Source organism: Artibeus jamaicensis, unplaced genomic scaffold, assembly GCF_021234435.1.
Source record: "Artibeus jamaicensis isolate MK-2021 breed Jamaican fruit bat unplaced genomic scaffold, CSHL_Jam_final contig_415, whole genome shotgun sequence".
In the NCBI taxonomy this organism is placed as follows: domain Eukaryota; kingdom Metazoa; phylum Chordata; class Mammalia; order Chiroptera; family Phyllostomidae; genus Artibeus; species Artibeus jamaicensis.
Window position 1 is genome coordinate 22,631,756 of NW_026521823.1, and position 19,693 is coordinate 22,651,448.

The window sequence follows — 19,693 nt, forward strand, 5'->3', positions numbered from 1 at the left end:
ATATTAAATGGGTTGAAAATTAATCTTAGGAAAAATATAGGACTGTATAGTTAATATTAAGACTATTTCCCACACTTTTCAAAGATTGTACAATGAGTTTCTTTGAGTTTTTCAAAGCAAATTTTCATTGTTACAAAGGCATATTGGCTTCAATCAAGGTGAGACTGACTGGCTTTTTCTTAGAGGTATAAATAAATATGACCCTAATTGTCTTTTTTTAAATGTATTTTTCCTTTAGGTAAATGGAAGTCAGTTAAGATATTCTTACGAAAGTTGCTTTGTCTTCTCATTTTTTAACCTCGCCCCTCCCCCCCCTCCCCCCCTCCGACAAGTCAGCGTCTGCTTCCTTAACCCTAACCGCTGCTCTTTCTCTCTGCTTCCGTGACAGCTGGCCGGTGGCGGAGTCTCTTCTCTTCACATGTCTCCCTGGCTTTTCCTTATAGCCCTGTCGCAAGACTCAGCCCTTATAGCAATGGCATTAATACTCCCAGCTTCTCTAAAACCTCCAATAAAGCAATACTAACACCCGAAAGAACAGGTAATATTTCAACTTCTTGACTAGCTGCTTGCATTGTCGTGTAGGTGCTAAACACAGTGTAAATATCCAGCTTCCACTGAAAAGCTGGAGGGCGTCGCACCACAGTGGGGAGTTCGTGCTGCGCACTTACTGTGGCCGCAGAAGAGGCTCCTGTGAATTTGTGCTGTGACACCATTGGTCTGTCCTCAGCTGCGTGCAGCAGGCGACCTTCCCGAGTTAGCAACAGTGTGTGTGTGGTTAACGTGTTTCCACATGCCCCCAGTGCCATTAGAATGAAGTGTCAAACACGATTCAAGTACTTCTTTATTATGATTCGAGAATAGAAGGCTTTTAGATCTCATTCTTTTCAATTTTATTTTTTGCTAGCTTTTTATGCAGCTAGGGCTACATAGAAAATAGACATACATCATGGCTTTTTAGGAGGCGAAGGGCTGCCATTTCCTGACTTGTTTCACGTTGGTGTGATTCCATCCCTACAGTTTTCTCTCTGGGTCCTTCCCACCTTGGCTCCCTTATCGCAAGCCCTTGTTCCTTCATGTTCCCGAGTGAGGACCAGCCTCCTGTGGCTGCTCTGTCCTCAGTTTCTGAGGGTCTGTCCATGCTTCTGTCTGTGCAGATGTATATGCCTTCTATACGCGATGTTCTTGGTCATTCGTAGCGCTCTTGTTTGCACCTGCTTAAAAATGGACCAGGGTAAAGTTTAGTTTTAAAGCACATACCAATGACTGCCACAGACAAGGATATCTGATTGTGAGTTGAAAGTGAACATCAACATCTATTTTTATATAATACCTTTAGATACATGCTTCTCTAGCGGAATGCAGATTTTAGCATTAATGATATTTTTTCTTATTGTAAAAAAACTTAACATGGGATTGATCTTTACAGTTTTTCTAGTTTAGCACAGAGCGATTTTTTTAAAAATTGTGAACACTGAATTTGAAAAAACAGGAAACAGATGATTTTGTGTATAAGTTATAATCTTGTGGAAATATGCGTGTTGCCTCACCATTAAGTGGGGACGTGTGGCTTGCTGTTTGTCGACCTTATGAACACAGGACAGAAACTGCCTATTGTTGACAGCATGAATTGTGGAGCATAAATAGGTACCTGTTCTTCCGACTAAACAACAAACATGTCTCCTCTGTGTTTCAGGTCACACCTCCAGGGGCTCCCCCCTCAGTCCCCAGTCATCTATAGACAGCGAGCTGAGTACTTCCGAGTTGGAGGACGATTCCATCTCCATGGGATATAAGTTACAGGACCTCACTGACGTGCAGATTATGGCTCGTCTGCAAGAAGAAAGTACGTTGTTTTTTTTTTTATACTAGAAAGCTTCTTAAACTGGAGGCTTCTACTCGAACTGCCTGGGTGTGGGGAGTTTTCAGGTATTTCTCCCCAGGTAATGGGCAATTTCTTTCTCTCATGCTGTCCTACTTTGCAGGGGGAGCGGTTAACTTGTCCCACATTCCTGTGAGCATCCTAAGGTGTTAAGACACACTCTGATCCAAATACATTTCCATAAAGACCATTGTCGGGTAGCCACTGTGGAAACAGTGTGTTGGTTTCTTAGAAGCCAAACGTGCAGCTTCCGCCAGGCCCAGCACGTCTCTCTCTGGGCATCTATCACTGAGCGGTGGAAATCTTTGGCTACACAAACCTGCACATGAGTGTGCAGAGCAGCTTTGTTCGTAATGGCCAGATGTCTCTCCATAGGTGAGTGGTTACTCAGACGGCGCTGCCTCCAGAGTGTGGAGTGCTGTGCACCAGTAAGAAGGAACACGCTGTCGATTCACGCAGCATCTTGGAGGAATCTCCAGAGAGAATTGTGTTCTGTGAAAAAGATCATCTCAAGAGACTGTATGCTCCAGTTCCATTTGTATAACACTTCGGAAGGACAGTTTTAAACACGGACAGACTGGTGGTTGGTTGCTACAGGGTAGGACTAGGGTGTGGGTTCTCAGCAGGGAGGAGGATGTGGTTATGAAGTGCACCACGAGGGGTTTCTGTGGGGTTTGGGACTGTTTGCTTAGTGTTTGGACACTGATGGTGGACACTTGGTCCTATGGGTGATAAAACTGCATCGAGGTTGATGCTTACACATATACACACACCGATAAAACTGGGAACACTGGAGATGGGTTTGTGTCACTACTGGTATTCGGATTGCCATATTACTCTATAATTCTGCAGTGTTACCACTGGGGGAAACTGGGCATAGTGCACCAGGGAACTTTCTCTCTATTATTTCTTAGAACTGCAAGTGGTTCTCTTAATAAAATTCAGTTAAAAACGCACTGATATACTCTTCAGCATAAATGATTATAGAAGAGAAGATCGTTGGAAACAAGAAAATGATCCTCGGTTCTGCAGTAAAGTCACAATGGCTAATCTAGGAGTGGACACGTCAAGGATGTTAATGGCACACAAGAGGCACAGGGCGATGTAAATCGCTGGGCTGGGCTGGCTTTGGAGCTGTCTTCCCACTCCGCTATGAGTGGAAACACGCAGGTGTCATTTATGCAGAACAGTTTCCTGTTTTCAGAGTCTGTCAAGGCCGCCATGAGGCGGCCCCAACGTGGTGGTGCTTATGCCGACTTTAAATAAGCTACATTATAAGGGAAAAAGTGATTACTTTTTTGTTATTTAGTAACAGTGAACCAACAGTAACTCTTTCTAAATCTGCGTGGCTGAAAGATTGGATGCCAGCCCTCAGAGGGTGAGTGGTCAGAGACAGGCTGCTTTACGAAATCGTGGTATTGACGACGAGACCAATGACTCGAAACTTACAGTTTGACCCTTTTCAGATGGTTTTCATTTAGGGTGACCCAGACGACTGCAGTATCGAAAGGTCAGTGTGCTTTGAAGAAGACAGTGCTAGTCACCAAGAACAAAAGAGGGGTGACCTTGTTAGAAAAGACTTGGACTGCAGGCCTTGAACTTCCCTTTGACTTTGAGAGTTGGGTGAGGATCAGGAGGAGTTCCTACTTGGGCAGAGATTTGGTTATTTTGTTTGACTCACAGCAGATGATTTATAATAATGAGGAATAGTATTTCCCAAGCATCATTCCTTAGTATCTGCCCATGGTTCAGAAGGGATCATTTGGGAAAATCAACATTGATTGGTGAAAATAGCAGACTTATATTTAATCTTCACTGTGATTGGGGCAGTCTTTTGGCAAAATAAAATAGTCTAATGTTAAACATCTGTTTGGTAAACAAATATATGTTTTCTTGGGATGTAATAAACTAAGAACAAGATACTGGATCTGCATTGGAATCATTCGGCACGAGTTTTCCGCTAACAGTTGAACTTCATAGTTGCTAGACTTAAATGTCTCTTACGATAGTCCTATTTCTTGTTGTGTTATAGGTCTCAGGCAAGATTATGCTTCCACTTCAGCATCTGTATCAAGACATAGTTCCAGTGTGTCGTTAAATTCAGGAAAAAAAGGGACATGTAGTGATCAGGAATATGATCGATTTAGTCTAGAGGATGAGGAAGAATTCGATCACCTGCCACCGCCTCAGCCTCGTCTTCCCAGGTGTTCGCCCTTCCAGAGAGGAATTCCCCACTCTCAGACCTTCTCCAGCATTCGGGACTGTCGGAGGGGCCCCAGCACCCAGTGTTTCCCTTCCAGCAGTTACCAGCAGCAGCAGTGTTACTCGCCTCAAGCCCAAACCCCAGATCAGCAACCAAACAGGACCAACGGAGGTAGGCTATGTTGCCCTTTTGGTATTTGCTATGCTCAAGAAATGGTTTTAAGGTCAGTGTCAATAATAGGTAAGTACTTCCCAGATTACTTAAGTACGTTCTCAAGACCTTCTCAGTGTGATCTAAATTTAAGTCTGTAGTCGCCTGACTTCGGATTTTGTGTCCCGGGTTTCTGGACTCGGAGCCTCAGGAGCCGGTTCAGCTGTGGGGCGGGTGGCTCGTGCGAGTTGAGTGTGGAGTGAATCTCCAAGGAGCCCGAGGCAGCGAGGTGCCTTTCCTCACCTTCTGCACAACCATGAGCCTCTCACTGCCTGTTCCTGGCACAGGACGGTGATTAGTGTGGACGATGGTACCTGGGGAGGGTGCTGCTCGTCACACCCAAGTGCGGGGGAGTTGGGATGCGTCTTTCTCTCTGAGGGCGACCTCCAGAATGCAGGTCCGTGTGGCGGCAGGAAATCGGAGGCTGGTGTTGGGCATGTTAGTGGGGAGTCGGTCTGCCCTCGTGTCAACGTGGTGGGTTGGAACGTGGGTCCTTCTCTCGTGTACTCTTCGTCTTCCTCTTCATCACTTGTCTTGCTTCCGCACCCCTAGGAGTTGCACGCCTTGATTCAACACACAGTAGGGAGGACAGCCATGTAATGCTCTAAGCCTGGTATGTTTGTGTGCCAGTGACCAGTCCTATACATTCCACCTACTGCGGAGAAAGAAGCCGTATTGGTAGGGGTACAGCCTTTGACCACACAGTCCCGTCCCCACAGCTGGGACAGGTGTGCTCAAGCAGGCAGCTTTGTAACCCTGCAAAGCCAAGTATAAATTCTGTTAGTGCTGCTCTGTGACCATGTTTTTCTTTCTGTGGGCTTGTACCATTAATGCTAAGTGAGAGATAATGTAATAGTAATGAAAATTTTAGTCATGATTTCTTTTTGTACCTTTAGATTTTAAATTTAAAAGAAAATAGTGCAGGCAGAGAATGTCATGGTGACTGATTTCTAAAAGCTCATCGTACCAGAAAGGCTGCATTTCATATGCTCAGTGCAAGTCATTTCGTGCCTTATGTTACAGCTGAGGGTGGGGCACCCGAATTGTTTCTCTAGGGGCTCTTTTGTCAGGTGCCCCAGGACATCATAGCCCAGCTGTCAAGCAGGTGCTGGCTCTGTGTCTTGATTAGCATTGCCAGATGAGATCATTGTCTTACCTTAAAAACGTGGTTTTGACTTAGGTTAACTGCGAAAGGGATTCGATTTCCCTGAACCCGTGCCCTGACGATTCCTGTTAGGGAAGGGAGCCACGTCGCGGCCGAGCGTCCAGCTGCGGTAGGCGCTGGTCCCTGAAGGGTCCGGGACCCCTGCGAGGACGTGCAACACAGCAGCACTCCTCCGGGTTCGCTGCTGACTCCCTCGCCCAGTGGTCCGAGCTCAGGCTCTGAAGTCCAGGGACCCGAGTTCCAGTCCCGCCTACCGCTCACTGCTCTCACAGGTTTCTCGTGGCTTGAACCATTCATTGAATTTCTTAGTTATAAATGATGAACAAAATAGCTCTTTCTTAGAAAACTTAGGTATAATTTCATCACACCATTTGCTATGTATTCTCCCAACCTAAGGAAAAAATGAAATGACTGTTAAACATTGTCAGTAGTAAAAGTGTTGAAGTGAATAAATGTCTCTCTCCTTCCTTCTCCCCCAGCCACTGCCTTAAAAAAGCAAAACAAGCCTTATTAATATATGATTCAGATATCAGACTGTTCATTTGTGGAATATTATTTGAACAAGATTGTGAAATAGAAACAGTACCTTTGAAACTAATCTATCAGATATTTTTCTAACATGCCAAATAACATAGGAGAAAATAATTTTTGAGTCATTGATGTATTTTAAAATAATTAAAAAGAAGCCAGAAATGCATTATTTCTTCTGTAGCTTCTACACTGTCTAGGTTTGAAAGAGACGGCTCTTCAAAGTCGACCACAAACTTGAGTGTCCTGACTGGTGTTTTTAGAGTACATGTTGGTAAAGATAAAAGTATCTAGTAGAGTTGGGGTACGTGAAAAACATGAGATAGTATCATTGCTGTGGTTCTCCAAAGCTCAGCCCAATCTCACGAAATGTCATTTCCTAATGTTTAATTTCTTACTAGGGAAAGACCAAATTTAATGTTAATTTTAGTTTTCCTCCTTAGGATCAGTGTGGGAAGACCGGCCGAGCAGCACTGGTCTAGTCTGTAAACACAGCACGAGTTGGGGACGGTGGCCGGCTCGGGCACTGTGCTGCCCCAGCGTCTTCGGGAGTGCCCCGCATGCAATACACGCACAATAGACACTGTTGCCTGTTTGTTCATTCACTGGAGATCGGGCAGGGTTTCCAAGTGGCGGGACCGGCATGCTCACAGGTGCAAGAATGTGGAGTATTTGGGAGCTTCGTTCGTGGGCTGAGGGGCGGGGAGCAGACGAAGCTGGAGGAGTGTGTGTGCGGAGCGGACACCCTAGAGAGTCTCTTCTAGGCCACGCCCAGGAGCCTGGCCGTGGGGATGGAGGCGCAGGGAAGCAATCGGAGGGTTTTAAGAAGGTGACTAGATGTGCTCTAGGAAGAATGAAACTGGCTGTGGGGAAGAGGGGTTGGAGGAACAAGACAAGGGAGCATGGAGACCAATTAAGAGCATTTTGTGAAAATGTGAGTGATAAATAATGAGGTCTGAACTAGGTGGTAGTAGTGGAAGCGTCACTGAATATTTATGAGGCAGAATTACGAGGACATGGAGTCAAGGGTGAAGAAGGGAAGCAAATCCCAGGAGATTCTCCAGATTTCTGGATTTGGTGACTTTCTGGGCAGGGCTGTATACCCAATAGGTCTGAGTCAGGTAGTAGGACCTGGGTGTGAAAGAGAATTGAATCCGATTTTGCACTGGAGTGGGTTTTGGCTTAGTTTTTAATATATACTTTGTTTGCTGAGCTTGAGTGACCTATGTATTGTAGTGTCTTTCTTGCTGGGGTGTGTATTAATCAATAAAGGGAAAACTAACTTGTGGAGTTGCGGTCTTTGTGGCTCATCATCTCAGCAACACCACCTGTGTGTGACTCTCTGCTGCCCCTCAGTGGCAGGAGGTGTGCTTAGCAAGGAGAGGGAAATGGGTGCTTTCTCTTTTTCAAGCCTACCACGGCTTGTGGCATGCTCATGATAATTAGAACTTTTCAGAAGTTCCATGGTTGTGTTGATGTGATCAGTGGGTTTCTCAACATCTCATTTGAATTTTAATAAATTTTTCCATTATAATACTGCGAGGAAAAGATCCATAGTTGGTTTTCACTCTTCTAGGTTGTAACAATGCTAGTGTTGTTTTTTTTAACCAGATGGCTGTAAGATTATTTTCTAACCTCACTGCGACACAGTTTTATTCACTTAATGTATATGAACCAATAGGTAATTGATAAGTCCCTACCTTTTTTTATAGAACTCACGTTTCTTTTAACAGTCTATTGGGTAGAACCTTTCTAGAGATAATATTTTCCTATACAGAAGGTTAATTCCATTAGCTTGTTAGAATTCATGACATTTTTGTTATTGAGCAAAATATGATGTATATTTGTATTTTTGAAAACTAGTATTCGAATAGGCACAGAATTTGCGGTTTTGACGTTCTGTGACACGTTTTCTCCTGCAGACAAGCTCAGAAGGAGCCTGCCCAATTTGGCGCGGGTGCCGAGCGTCACCGCCGGCGGCAGCGGCGTGGGCTCCCCGGTCACCGTGCGGAACAGCCAGAGCTTCGACTCCAGCCTGCACGGAGCTGGGAATGGGATTTCAAGAATACAGTCTTGTAGTAAGTGTAACAGTTCCTAGTTTTTTGTAATTTTTTTAGTTGTAACACCCTTAGGCAGATACACTATTCCATTTCTTTTTCTTCCCCTTGGGAACACTACAGGTCACTTCTGTTCTTGCTTGGTGATGCCCCCCCCCAACACCATTAAAATTGAGTAGTATTTTTACCAGTGCCTATGTTATCAACTAATAATTAGTGAATTATATGTAATCCTTTATACCCAAGGATGGCAGTAAAAGTACTAAGTGGTCATTAGTTTGTCTACTTATTATACAAAATCTGTTTTCTTCATGGATCTGCTTCTTTCTGTCTACTTGGTGCCTTTACTCTGAAGGAAGCACATTTATTCCGTCTTGTTGTTACTCTGGTGGTGGTGTTCTCCAGTTCACAGCCTTTCCCCCCAAAATAAAGTCATGTTTCAGTGTGTCTAAAGTAGTATGTGTCTACTCCATTTCAGCTTCCCACACAGTCTGTCAGTCATTTTCTGTTTTACCCAGCGGCAGACAGATAAGTGAGCGTCAGTCTGGGGTTCATGTTTTCACTTAGTGTGGGGCGGTGGTGGTTCCGGCCCCTTCCCCCCGCTCCACTCATGCTGTCTGTGTGGGTGGTTGGGGTGGAGTTTGAGGCCGACCCCCGGGAAGCAGACTCAGTCGTGGTACTGACGTGCCCTGGGAGGCCTGAAATGTGTTCAGCGTGTGTTGCCCGAGAGTCACCAACCAGATATGTTGGTCCGAACCCAGGGTGGATCGTCACCCTTCTCTCTCACATCCAGTTTTGGGGCTCAACTGGTATTTTCCTAGCGTGTGATGGTCTTTCATTCCTTTGTCTTAATTCCTAAAGACAAAATGACATTTATTTTGCACAAGCAGCTATGCTAACTGGTTTATATTCATTATTTTATTCTGCCAATGATCCCAGGAGGGCGTTTCTGTGTTCCCATTCTGCAGATGAGGAGACTGTTTTAGATCGGTTCAGAACCAGTCCGCACAGGGCCACACAGGTGCAGGAGCGGACGTGGAAACCGTTCTGGTTACCCGGAGTTCATGCTTCTGACCACTCTGCTGCTCTGACTCCCGGGGGCGGTTCTCTCTGCACTTGAACCAGTTTACTCTTACTGCCTGTATAATACAGCCCCAACACGCTCCCTTTGAAAAGGTCCCGTTGATGACCCCAGTGGGCTGTTCTGTGTGCCCCACAACACATCTAGACTGGATTGGGTGCTTGGTGCTCACCTCTGTTCTTCCTGTGTCATACTGCACTGTCACTGTTTTTATCTTGCACACTGGTCGTCACCTCCCCCTGAGCTTGGGCCGTAGTTCATCTGATTTTCTGTCCCCAGTGCCTGGTACATGATGAGCTCTCAGCAAGTGTTTGAGTGAATGAAGACATGAAGGCAATGGGGTTTATCTCAGGCTCGACTTGTTAAATGTTTCATTAATGACTTGTGTGAGGCCACTGAAGACAGTCTGTGAACTTTGCTAATGGGGGAAACAGAAAGGACTACGGACTAATTTTATGTCAGGAGGTCAGGGCAAGGGGCCAAGGAGACCGTGATGATGTCCGAGACAAATACGCAGTTTTATACCTCATGTTTACAGTTTACAGAAGTGTAAAGTGTATAAACGTAGAATGGGAAAATAGGGTTTGACAGTAGCAGATGTGGGGATGACTAGGAGTTTGTGCTAACCCTCAGGCAGTGCAGGTCAGTGGCAGGGTTTGAGTGCCAGAACACGCGTGTAACCTGAAACAGCAGAGCGCATGCTGCAAAGAGCGGCGGGGCGGAGGGGCTCAGAGACAGTGAGGGCACGTCAGAGGGACACAGGGGATCGAAGAAGCCCCCAGGGACGAAACCTGGGACAGTTTGAGCCACAGAATACTTATATTAAAGCATTATAGCCCATAGATTAAAATAACCGTGGGTCTGTATTTAACTAAATAAATAAATGGAGAATTGGGACAAGGCTTCTTTACGTTAGAATTCCAATTGATAAAGGCAAATGAAGGGAAGAAAGTAGGAAGATCATCGTTCGTAAGCCGAGTGTGATAATGAGAGAAAAGAAAACCTGAGAGGAGAATTGGTGTGTAGTAGATGGTCAGTCATAAACTTGATTCAGATCTTAGGATTCTGCTCTCATTTACTTTCATTTCTAAGCATTCAAAGCAGATATTCTCTCTGTGTCCTAAGTTTACATAATGAAGATTCCTAGTTCTGGACCAATTTACTTTCTGGAAAGAACAAAGTAGAACAGAGAAAAGTTGGAAAGGCCTCATGCTACAGAAGGAATAACATTGGATTGTTAGTGTTCAGCGTCTGAGTTTGGGTCTTAATCATAAGTTATGCATTCTTTTTTATTCTTTTTTTTCTCACTTGTGAAATTAGGACTATGTCCATTAATTTAACTAGTTTCTCCATGTTTTAATTCAGTTTTTTATTACGGTTGACATGCAGTAGTTTCAGGTATATAGCATAGCGATCAGACATGTATATAAGTTACCGAGTCCCTGGGTAGGTCTGGTTCCCATCTGACACCCTACACAGACACTACAATATTATTATTAGCTGCATTCCCCATACTGTTCTTTACATCCCCACAGCTGTTTTTGTAATTGGTAGCTGTACTTCCCAATCCCTTCACCTTTTCGTGCAGTTCTCCCCCCTCCCCTCCCATGTGGCAGCATCAGTGGGCGCTCTGTGTCTGTGAGTTCGTTTTTTAGATTCCAGAAATAAGTGAAATCATACATAGTATTTGTGTCTGTCTTATATCTCTTAGCATAATACCTTTTAGGTCCATCCCTGTTGTTGCCAATGGCAAGATTTCCTTCTTTTTATGGCTGAGTAATATTCCATCGCGTATATGCGCCACCTCTTACTCATCCATGTTTCTGTCGATGGACATTCAGGTTGCTTCCGTATCTTTGCTACTGTGAATAATGCTTCAGAGAACATAAGAATGCACACATCTTTTCAAATTAGTGTTCTGGATTTTTGTTTTACTTTGGATAAATACCCAGAGTGTAATTGCTAGGTCATAAGGTAGTTCTGTTTCTAAATTTTTGAGGAACCACCATCCTCTCTTCCATGGTGACGGCACCAGTTAACAATCCCATCAAGTATCTGAGGGTTCCCTTGTCTCCTTTTCCCCTCCAACACTCGTTTGTTGATTTTGTTGACAACAGTCATTCTGATAGGTGTGAGGTGGTCTCTCATTGTTTTAATTTGATTTTCCCTGATAATTAGTGATGTTGAGATCTTTGCACATGTCTGGTAGCCATCTGTATGTCCTCTTTAGAGAAATGCCTATTCAGGTCGTTTGTCCATTTTTTAAATCAGATTGGGGTTTTTTTTGTATTATATGAGTTCTTTATATATTTTGGACATTAATCCTTCATCAGATGTATCATTGGAGAATATCTTCTATTTAGTAGGGTTTTGGTTTTGTTGATGGTTTCCTTTGAAAAACTCTTTAATGTAGTCCCAATTGTTTGTTATTTTTTGTTTTCCTTGCTTGAGGAGACACATCCAAAAAAACCACTGCTGAGAGTGATGTCACAAAGTTTACTGCCTGTATTTTCTTCTAGGAGTTTCAGTTTCTGGTCTTACATTATGTCTTGAATCCATTTTGAGTTTATTCTGTTACATGTTGTAGGAAAGTGGTAAGTTTCATTCTTTTGCATGTATGTGTTCAGTTTTTCTAACAGCTTTGATTGAAGAGACTGCCTTTACTCCATTGTGTAGTACATTCTTGCCTTTGTCATAGATTAATTGACCACTTAGGCATGGCTTTATTTCTGGGCTCTCTCTTCTTTTCAGTTGGTCTGTGTGTCTGTTTTTATACCAGGTCCACGCTCTTTTCATTGTGGTAGCCTTGCACAGTTTATCATCAGACAGTGTGATTCCTCCAGCTTTGTTCTTCTCTCTCAGGATTTCCGTGGCTATTCAAGGTTTTTTGTTGTTCCAAATAAACTTTAGGTTCATTTGTTCTAGTTCTGTGAAAAATGCCAATGGTATTCTGATGGGAGTTGCACTGAATCCATAGATGGCTGTAGGTCATAATATGGACTTTGTAATTATGGCAGTTCTTCCTGTCCATGTACATAGGATAGCCTCCCCCTTCTCTGTGTCTTTTCATTCTCTTTCTTCAGTGCCTTACAGTTTTAGAGTACAGCTTCTTATTTTTTAAAAAATGAAGGAGGCTATCCATTGTATATTGGAGAGTTAATAGGATTAATGGGACTATTTCCTAAATAACTGCTGTAATATTTCAGACGGTACTGGCTGGGATTTCACTGAACCTGTAGATAAATTTCAGGAGTATTGGTATCTTAATAAGCCTTATAATTCATTAAAATGGGACATATCTTCATTTATTTCAGTCTTTCATGTTTCAGGAAAGTCTTGTGGCTTTCTGTATAGAGGTTTTATAAATCTATAGTTAAATTTATTAAGTATTCGATTTTTTTAGATGTTTTTTCTAACTTTAGTTTCTATGAGCATGCTAGTATTTAGAAATACAGTTGCTTTTTGTATTTTAGTGTTGTATTTGCTGACTTTGATAACTCGGTTTATCCCAATAGTGTTTAAATTTGGAATATACCCAGCAGAATGAGTGCATATAAACACCAACCCATACTCACAGATGTTCATAAAACTCTAAACCAGAAATGACCCAGCTTTTCATCATTGTCAGAGTAGGTTGTAACGTTCGTTTAGTGGAATAGTACATAGCAATACAACAACACGGGCGAATCTCAAAAACACGTTCTATGAAAGAAGCCAGACACACAAGAGCACATACCATATAATTCCATTTGTATGAAGTTCAAAGTAGGAATGTCCAGTCTGTGGTGATGAAAGTGACAGTAACATAAGGTTGGCCAAAAGGTCCGTTTAGTTTTTTCTGTAAAACAAAAGGCACATTTTTTATTTTCACCAATAACTTTATTGATTTGGGTATTTTGAGTATGTCAGCTATCTCTTGCTGTTGCCTTTTAATGGGTAGAGGCCAGGGGTGCTGCTAAACATCTTCCAATGCATAAGCCAGCTGCATAGCAACAGCTTATTTGGCCAAGATGTCCGTAGTACCAAGAAACTTCACAAACCACTTTTGACATGTTCCATTAGTCACAGCTCCTTCTCCATACACTGCACAAATCTTTTTTTGTGTTTCAGTTGCATTTTTACCTTTCTTGAATAAAGCATAATATGCCTAAAATGTATTTTTCTTCTATCTTTAATATTAACATGGCTGCATAAAAATTCACCAATTTTGATGTTTTTTAATGCACACTGATACGACAGCTGTCACAATACAGTCTAACAAAATTGTTTGTAATGAAGTTAAAGACCACTAAGGACTACGAGAACCATTGTATGGAAAAAGCTTAATCTTTTGGCTGATCCTGTAGTTACCTTTGCGGGGGGTGGGGACTGGGGGACGGGCATGAGAGCCTTCTGAGGTGCTGGTATGTTCGGTATCTTAATACGGGTAGTGGTTACATGAGTGTGTTCAGTTTGAGATGTCATTGTACTTAATGAGTACGCACTCTGTGTATTTTGTTTTATAAGAAATAGGGACAAATTCATATATTGATTTTTTTTAAATTAAGACTTTTTGAGCAGTTTCTAGGTTTACAGAAACACTGAATGAGAGGTATAGAGTCCCCATATATCTTCACATGCCCCCTAACCACCCCGACAGTTCCCCCTGTTAATAATATATTGCATCAGTGTGATATAGTGGTAACAGTTAAGCCAGTGCATTGACATGTTCATGGTTAGAAGCTACTAAATTAAGAAGTTATAGAATCGGTTGGAAAGGATCTTAGAGATGACTTGTCAACCAGCAACGGAATATTGTGCCCCAAAACTTGATTGGAACAGAGCTATAGCAAAACCTTTATTTTTGTTTTGTTATAGACCTTATTTTTTATTGAGTTTGACTACTGTCCATGTACATCAGCATTCCTACGTAGATTTCACTTACTATATAATTGAAGAATTTTCAAGTGAAATGAAACTCTAGACATTTTTTCTCCCTTTTTATTCCAAAAACATTGTATATTCTGTGCCTAAGTTCAAAACGAGCTAAACTGTTTTGGAAAACAGGGTGCGCCCCTGTCAGCTGAGCCGTGCGCGCCGGGCGGCGGAGGCCGGGGCAGCTCACACAGAACGGGCAGGGCTGCTGCGCGAGGCCCCGTTAAACACGGCCCAGCGTTTCCCTTGGAGAAAAACATCAGAATCCTGTTTGTGTTTCCTAGTGTGAACGGTGCATCATGCCGGGCCTGTGCTGGGTGAAGTGTGTCTCACCCAGAGGTCCCTTCCTTTTGTCGGTTTTGCTCTCGTGATCACGGTAATGACAGGCTCGCACCAGCCGAGTGGTCACTGCGTGCCGGGTGCCACTGTAAGGCTGCACGTGGATGAGCTCATTTAGTCTCCCCGCCGACCCTGTGAGGTGGGCGAACGGCAGGAGGAAGGCTCCTTAGGAAGCGTGTCTGTGATAAGCTGTACTTTGTACTGATTCACCTCAATCATCTTCCTTTGTATAATTACAGCTAAATGGTCCCTTGTTTCACTTTTGTAAAATCACCCCCAAAGTAACCATCAAGAAATCCTAATGTCTTCCAAGCAAGCAAGGAAGAAATTGTCCTGTGAGAATTCAAATTTAAGGAAAGGAGGTTGTTTGTTCTAAGAATATAATAATATATTATAGTTAGACACTCAAAATTGTTGCCCATTGACAGAATAGAAGATTCTCTTGTCAAAAATTAGAACTTTTGCCACACCCAATGTGGCTGAGTTGGTTGGTTGTTGCCCCATAAAGTGAAAGGTCACTGGTTCAATTCCCAGTCAGGGCACGTGCCTGGGTTATGGGCTCATCCCCCAGGTCAAGGCACCTACGAGAGGCAACTGATACGTTTCTCTTTCACATGGATGTCTCTCCCCATCCCTTTTCCTCCCTCTAAAAATAAACAAACAAATACAAAATCTTAAAAAGAAATTAGAATTTTCCAATACTAAATGACGTGTGGAGTATTGAAAAATTCTAATTCTTAACAAGAGTTTTCTATTCTGTCAATCAGCAACATTGTAGAATGAGATACAGTAATATATAATCTACATTAGTAATTTCTATGCATATATTCACACATCTTTCAGACAGTGTAGGGTTTTTGAACTAACGTTGCCTAAGTTGGGCAGCGATAGATTCTCCTTGGCGTGCACATCACTCGTCGTTTTCTCTTCCAGTCCCGTCCCCAGGGCAGCTTCAGCACAGAATCCACAGCGTGGGGCACTTCCCTGTGTCGGTCCGACAGCCTCTCAAAGCTACAGCCTACGTGAGCCCAACCGTGCAAGGCGGCAGCAGCCTGCCTTTATCCAACGGCCTGCAGCTGTACTCCAGCACCGGGATCCCCACTCCAAACAAAGCCACCTCTTCCGGGCTGATGGGCCGCAGTGCGCTTCCGAGACCTTCACTGGCAATAAATGGGAGTAGCCTGCCCCGAAGCAAAATTGCACAACCTGTTAGAAGGTAAGCCGCTTTGTTCCTTGGTCTCAATGGCTTCATTCGCAGTTCGAAATCAGAAATTGCTCCTGGCTCCATTTCGCCCTTTCCTTGGTCCAGTCCTACCCTAACAGCAGGTCGTACTACCCTCTAGAGCCTGACTTGTGTCCCTCTTCCTGTGGAAAGTGAGGGGTGTGGGTGTCCCTGTAAGATCAGGCCCCCTCTCTGATCTCATCCCCACCCTCCCTCATCGCTTGACTCCTGATGCCTGTTTGCGTTTGCTTTACTTTACCAGGGAAGACCCACCTCCAGAATGCTTGCATTTTCTTTCCTTTGCATGACATGGCCAGAACCCCCTCCTTCTGTCCAAATTGCAGCTCCTTGGGTATTACCTCCTTCTTCCCCTTCTCCATTTTCTCTCTGTAGCAATTGTCATCATCCGTTGGCTATACATTCTATTTATTTTGTGAGCCCTGACACTCCTCATTAGAATGCACGCTCCTGAAGGGGACTGGCTGATCTTTGCCTCACTGCTCCATGTCCCTAATGCTGAGAGCTAAGTCCAGCACAGGGTAGGATTGCACATGGTTTTTGACTCAGTAATTTTTCTATCAAAGTGAGCAAAACTGTGTTAGGCACATGTGTGTGCATCCCCTTCACATTCACAGTTTAAAAAGCATCTTATGGTACATAGCTGGGTTTTATTAGCTTATGTAGGTAAGTGGGTTATGGTTCAGTTAACATTATTTTGTTTTTCAACATCCTAGATTACTTTCAGGGCACATTTTAGATGACATCATGGTCCTGAGGTACCCTCCTTGAACCCAGATATCCTGGAGTGTTTATGGTTAAAAAACTATCCTGTAAGTGTGGGTTGAGGACTCAGAAGATGCGACAGTGGAGGCAGGCAGTGCAGACGGCTCCTACGGGAAGTGAAGGCGTCAACGAGGAGAGGGAGGGAACCACAGTACACGTACGAAAGGGATCTGGGAGCAGTAATTGTTTTTCTTCATGCGTTGGAATATACACATAGTTTTATTTTCTGATTAGAAGTAATAGGTGCTCAGAAACAAATATAGAAACTATTGAAAAACAGAATATAAAGGCTGGCTTATAAGCCTACTTCTCAGAGACAGCCTTGGTGTGTGTGTGTTTCGTCAGTTCTGGGTCACCCTCCTCTGGTGAACACAGAGCTGTGTTATGTGTGTGGCCAAACAGTTATTTGACACAGAGGTAAATAGGACCATCTCTTCGTCCTTGGCTGCGTGTCCCCGACACCTGGGAAGGCTGTCACTGCCACACTCTATGGGAAGATCTGTTGTCCCAGAAGTAAGCTAACACTGGGAATTTTTCTTTTAAAAATCTTTGGCAAACATAAGGTTTAAAATTTTTCCATGTTAATTTGCTGTTTGTATTCAATGAAGTAACCATTTGTTTGGGACCCATTTTTTTGTTGAGTTTTTTATACAGTACAGCAAGGGCGTTGATCATTTTTCACTTAGGCCCACACACTGTGTGGGGCATTGTGCTGAGAGCTGGGTTTCCAGCAGGGGGCGTGCTGCGGCGCTCTGGAGTGTGGAGCACGAGGTGCACAGGCGGGAAGGAGGCGGAGCAGCAATTGCTGGCCAGAGGGAGCAGAGGGAAATGAGTGATGTGACTCAGGGCCATTAACAGCCTCTTTCCTCCGTTCTTACCCTTGCAGTTTCCTTCAGCCTCCAAAGCCTCTGTCTTCACTCAGCACTCTGAGGGATGGAAACTGGAGAGATGGTTGCTACTGAGGCGGTTTATGTGCCCTTGACGAATGGGGAAGAAGTGGAAATGAGGGTTGTACGTATTACCTAGCTGGCTAGGTAACAGTGGATGTTGGGATATTCTTTCCCCCCTTTGCATCTTAACATACTGACTGCATTGTTTTTCAACGGACCAATCACCAGAGACTAATTATTGCACTTAAGTATTCGCCTGAGATACTGCAGCGCTCTCAGATCCATGCTTGCAGTCGGTGACCCTTAGACCTAGAAGTTTTTGTAGAACTGCTACGTACCTGAACACTTTTGGAGAGAATTGAGAGAATCGAGATGTATCAGTAATGCTTTGCCATATGAGGTTTTTAAAGTAACTTGTTCACTTTACTTATGTGTTCTAAACATCTTCCCATTTCATGTTCTGTATTTTAATACATTGCACATTTACAAATACATTTTATCAATGTATGCTTGGAAATTTACTTTTTTATAGTTTACAGGAATTTTATTTTTTGTGCCTATTTCTTTTTACACCTCCGTGAACCACTATGAAACAACTTAAATTTTGTGCCATAAAAATATTTTTGTGGTAAGGTACTATTTTTTTAGCTCTAGGGATAATATCAACAAAAATCCACCATACAATTTGAGACATAATTTTCTGTTGAATGAGCACAGTGTAATTGGAGGCATTGCGAGAAGACAGCCAGACAGCAAGTTAAGTGGTCTTGTCTTTTTCATTGTTAATTCATTGTCATACATGGGTTTCACATTTACAAAGGCATCACAAACTCATTGCACTTAATATCTGCAATTTTGCTACTGTACCACAGCTGATTTTCAATCCTTTATTACAGAGGACAAAACTGTAATGTTTTATTAATTAACAATGCTTCTGGAAATGAAGGCATTTTCAAGCAAATAAATCTTTTTGATAGACCTTTTACAAAACCCATTTGCACTAATGAATGCTTTTCTTATGGTATATGACCTAATATTTGTTACTGTGTACTTGCTGTTTTGGAATGTTCAGAAATAAAGACTATTTCAGCAGTATCAGGTTGTGAACGAACGTGCAGCATCAACACGTTTCCCTGCAGTCGTGAACGTGGCAGTCGTTGCTGCGTTCTCACCAGGGCATTTATGTCTAAAGCAGGCAGACAGAATATCCACGTTTGTAGAAACTCTTTCTCTAAGATGCTTGTGAGGTTCAGTTTTAGTTCCCGCTGGAAGGGCTGCTGGAACTCAAGTGGCTCGTGGCCTGGAAACACTTATGGACAAACACCGTGGATGAAGATTTCCATGTGTTGTAGGGGTTTAATGTGAAATACTTCCTCAGTGTCAGTACAATAGAATATTATCTTCATTCCACATTGTATTTGGTGTTGCTTGGGAAGCTTTTCACCTGAAGGTACAGTCATGGACAGGTTATGTGAAGGTTTTCATACTAAGCTTAAGAAGAGAGTTCTACAAGGTCAGTGGAGACTTATTTTTAAAGGTTTGCCTTTATATAGAATTCTATCTAAAAGTAAAAGACTGGCTTTAAAGTACATTTCATTGTACTTTAAAAGAACTGTGAGCTGGAGGAGGAGAGAGATCAAAGGGGAAGTGGTGTTTAAGAAGCACTTTTTTAGGGACGAGACTGTGCTGGATGGTTCGTATACAGTTGTTTAGCTCTAACCATCTGTTATCGCCAGTTTAAAAATAAAGACCCGGAGCCCAGGAGATTTGACATTCACCCCATGCACAAATTTAGCTCCTGGACAGTGAAGCTGACTCCCGAATCCAGGTTGACCTGGTCTCAAAGATCTTTTTCTCTTTTGTGCTCTCTTCCTAGGAACACATGTAGTTAAATTAGTACATTTTTTAAAAAATGAGTTTATATTCTGCTGAGGAAATTAGAGGATTCAGTTCATTTTTAATCAAATGTTTAATTTTTATTAAAAAAACAACTGTTCAGCCCTTGGCATAAACAGATCCCCACATTTTAGACTTGACAGTCTAAATGGTGGGGGGCAGACACTAAACCATAAACAAGTCAGTAAATCACAGTCTGCTAGGGCCTAAGAGCCCTGCAGGAAAGAGAAAGGGAGCAAGTGAAAGGAGTTGAGAGACTGGAGTTGGGGGAGATCACACTGACACACAGGGTCAGGTGGGCAGAGCTCATGAGGGAGGTGGCACTTGAACAAAGACTTGGAGCCAAAGAGAGGGAGTTAGGCCTGAAGCTCTGTCACGGCCTTTTCCATGGAGTTCCACAGAACACACGTGGTGGTAGTATTTTCACAGTTCTCCCTGGGATGGCGGTTAGCAGTCACTCTAGATGCATTTAGCAGAGAATTTACTACGTGGCGCCCACAGATGCCCCAGGGTAGTGGTTCTCAGT

At 43.2% G+C, this 19,693-nt stretch overlaps 1 protein-coding gene across 2 annotated transcripts in view; it reads left to right on the forward strand.

Annotated features, from left to right (window-relative positions):
• SLAIN1 (SLAIN motif family member 1) overlaps positions 1 to 18,355 on the forward strand; it is a 55,211-nt gene extending 36,856 nt beyond the window's left edge. The window contains exons 3-8 of one of the 2 annotated variants that reach the window (XM_037154200.2): positions 389 to 538; positions 1,694 to 1,843; positions 3,912 to 4,253; positions 7,908 to 8,063; positions 15,310 to 15,592; positions 17,268 to 18,355. In XM_037154200.2, coding sequence (XP_037010095.2) covers positions 389 to 538; positions 1,694 to 1,843; positions 3,912 to 4,253; positions 7,908 to 8,063; positions 15,310 to 15,592; positions 17,268 to 17,343 — 1,157 coding nt within the window. In that variant the 3' untranslated portion in view covers positions 17,344 to 18,355. The remainder of the gene's footprint in view (positions 1 to 388; positions 539 to 1,693; positions 1,844 to 3,911; positions 4,254 to 7,907; positions 8,064 to 15,309; positions 15,593 to 17,267) is intronic. The other variant, XM_037154201.2, reaches the window with a different exon arrangement.
• The last annotated feature ends 1,338 nt before the right edge of the window (positions 18,356 to 19,693 follow it).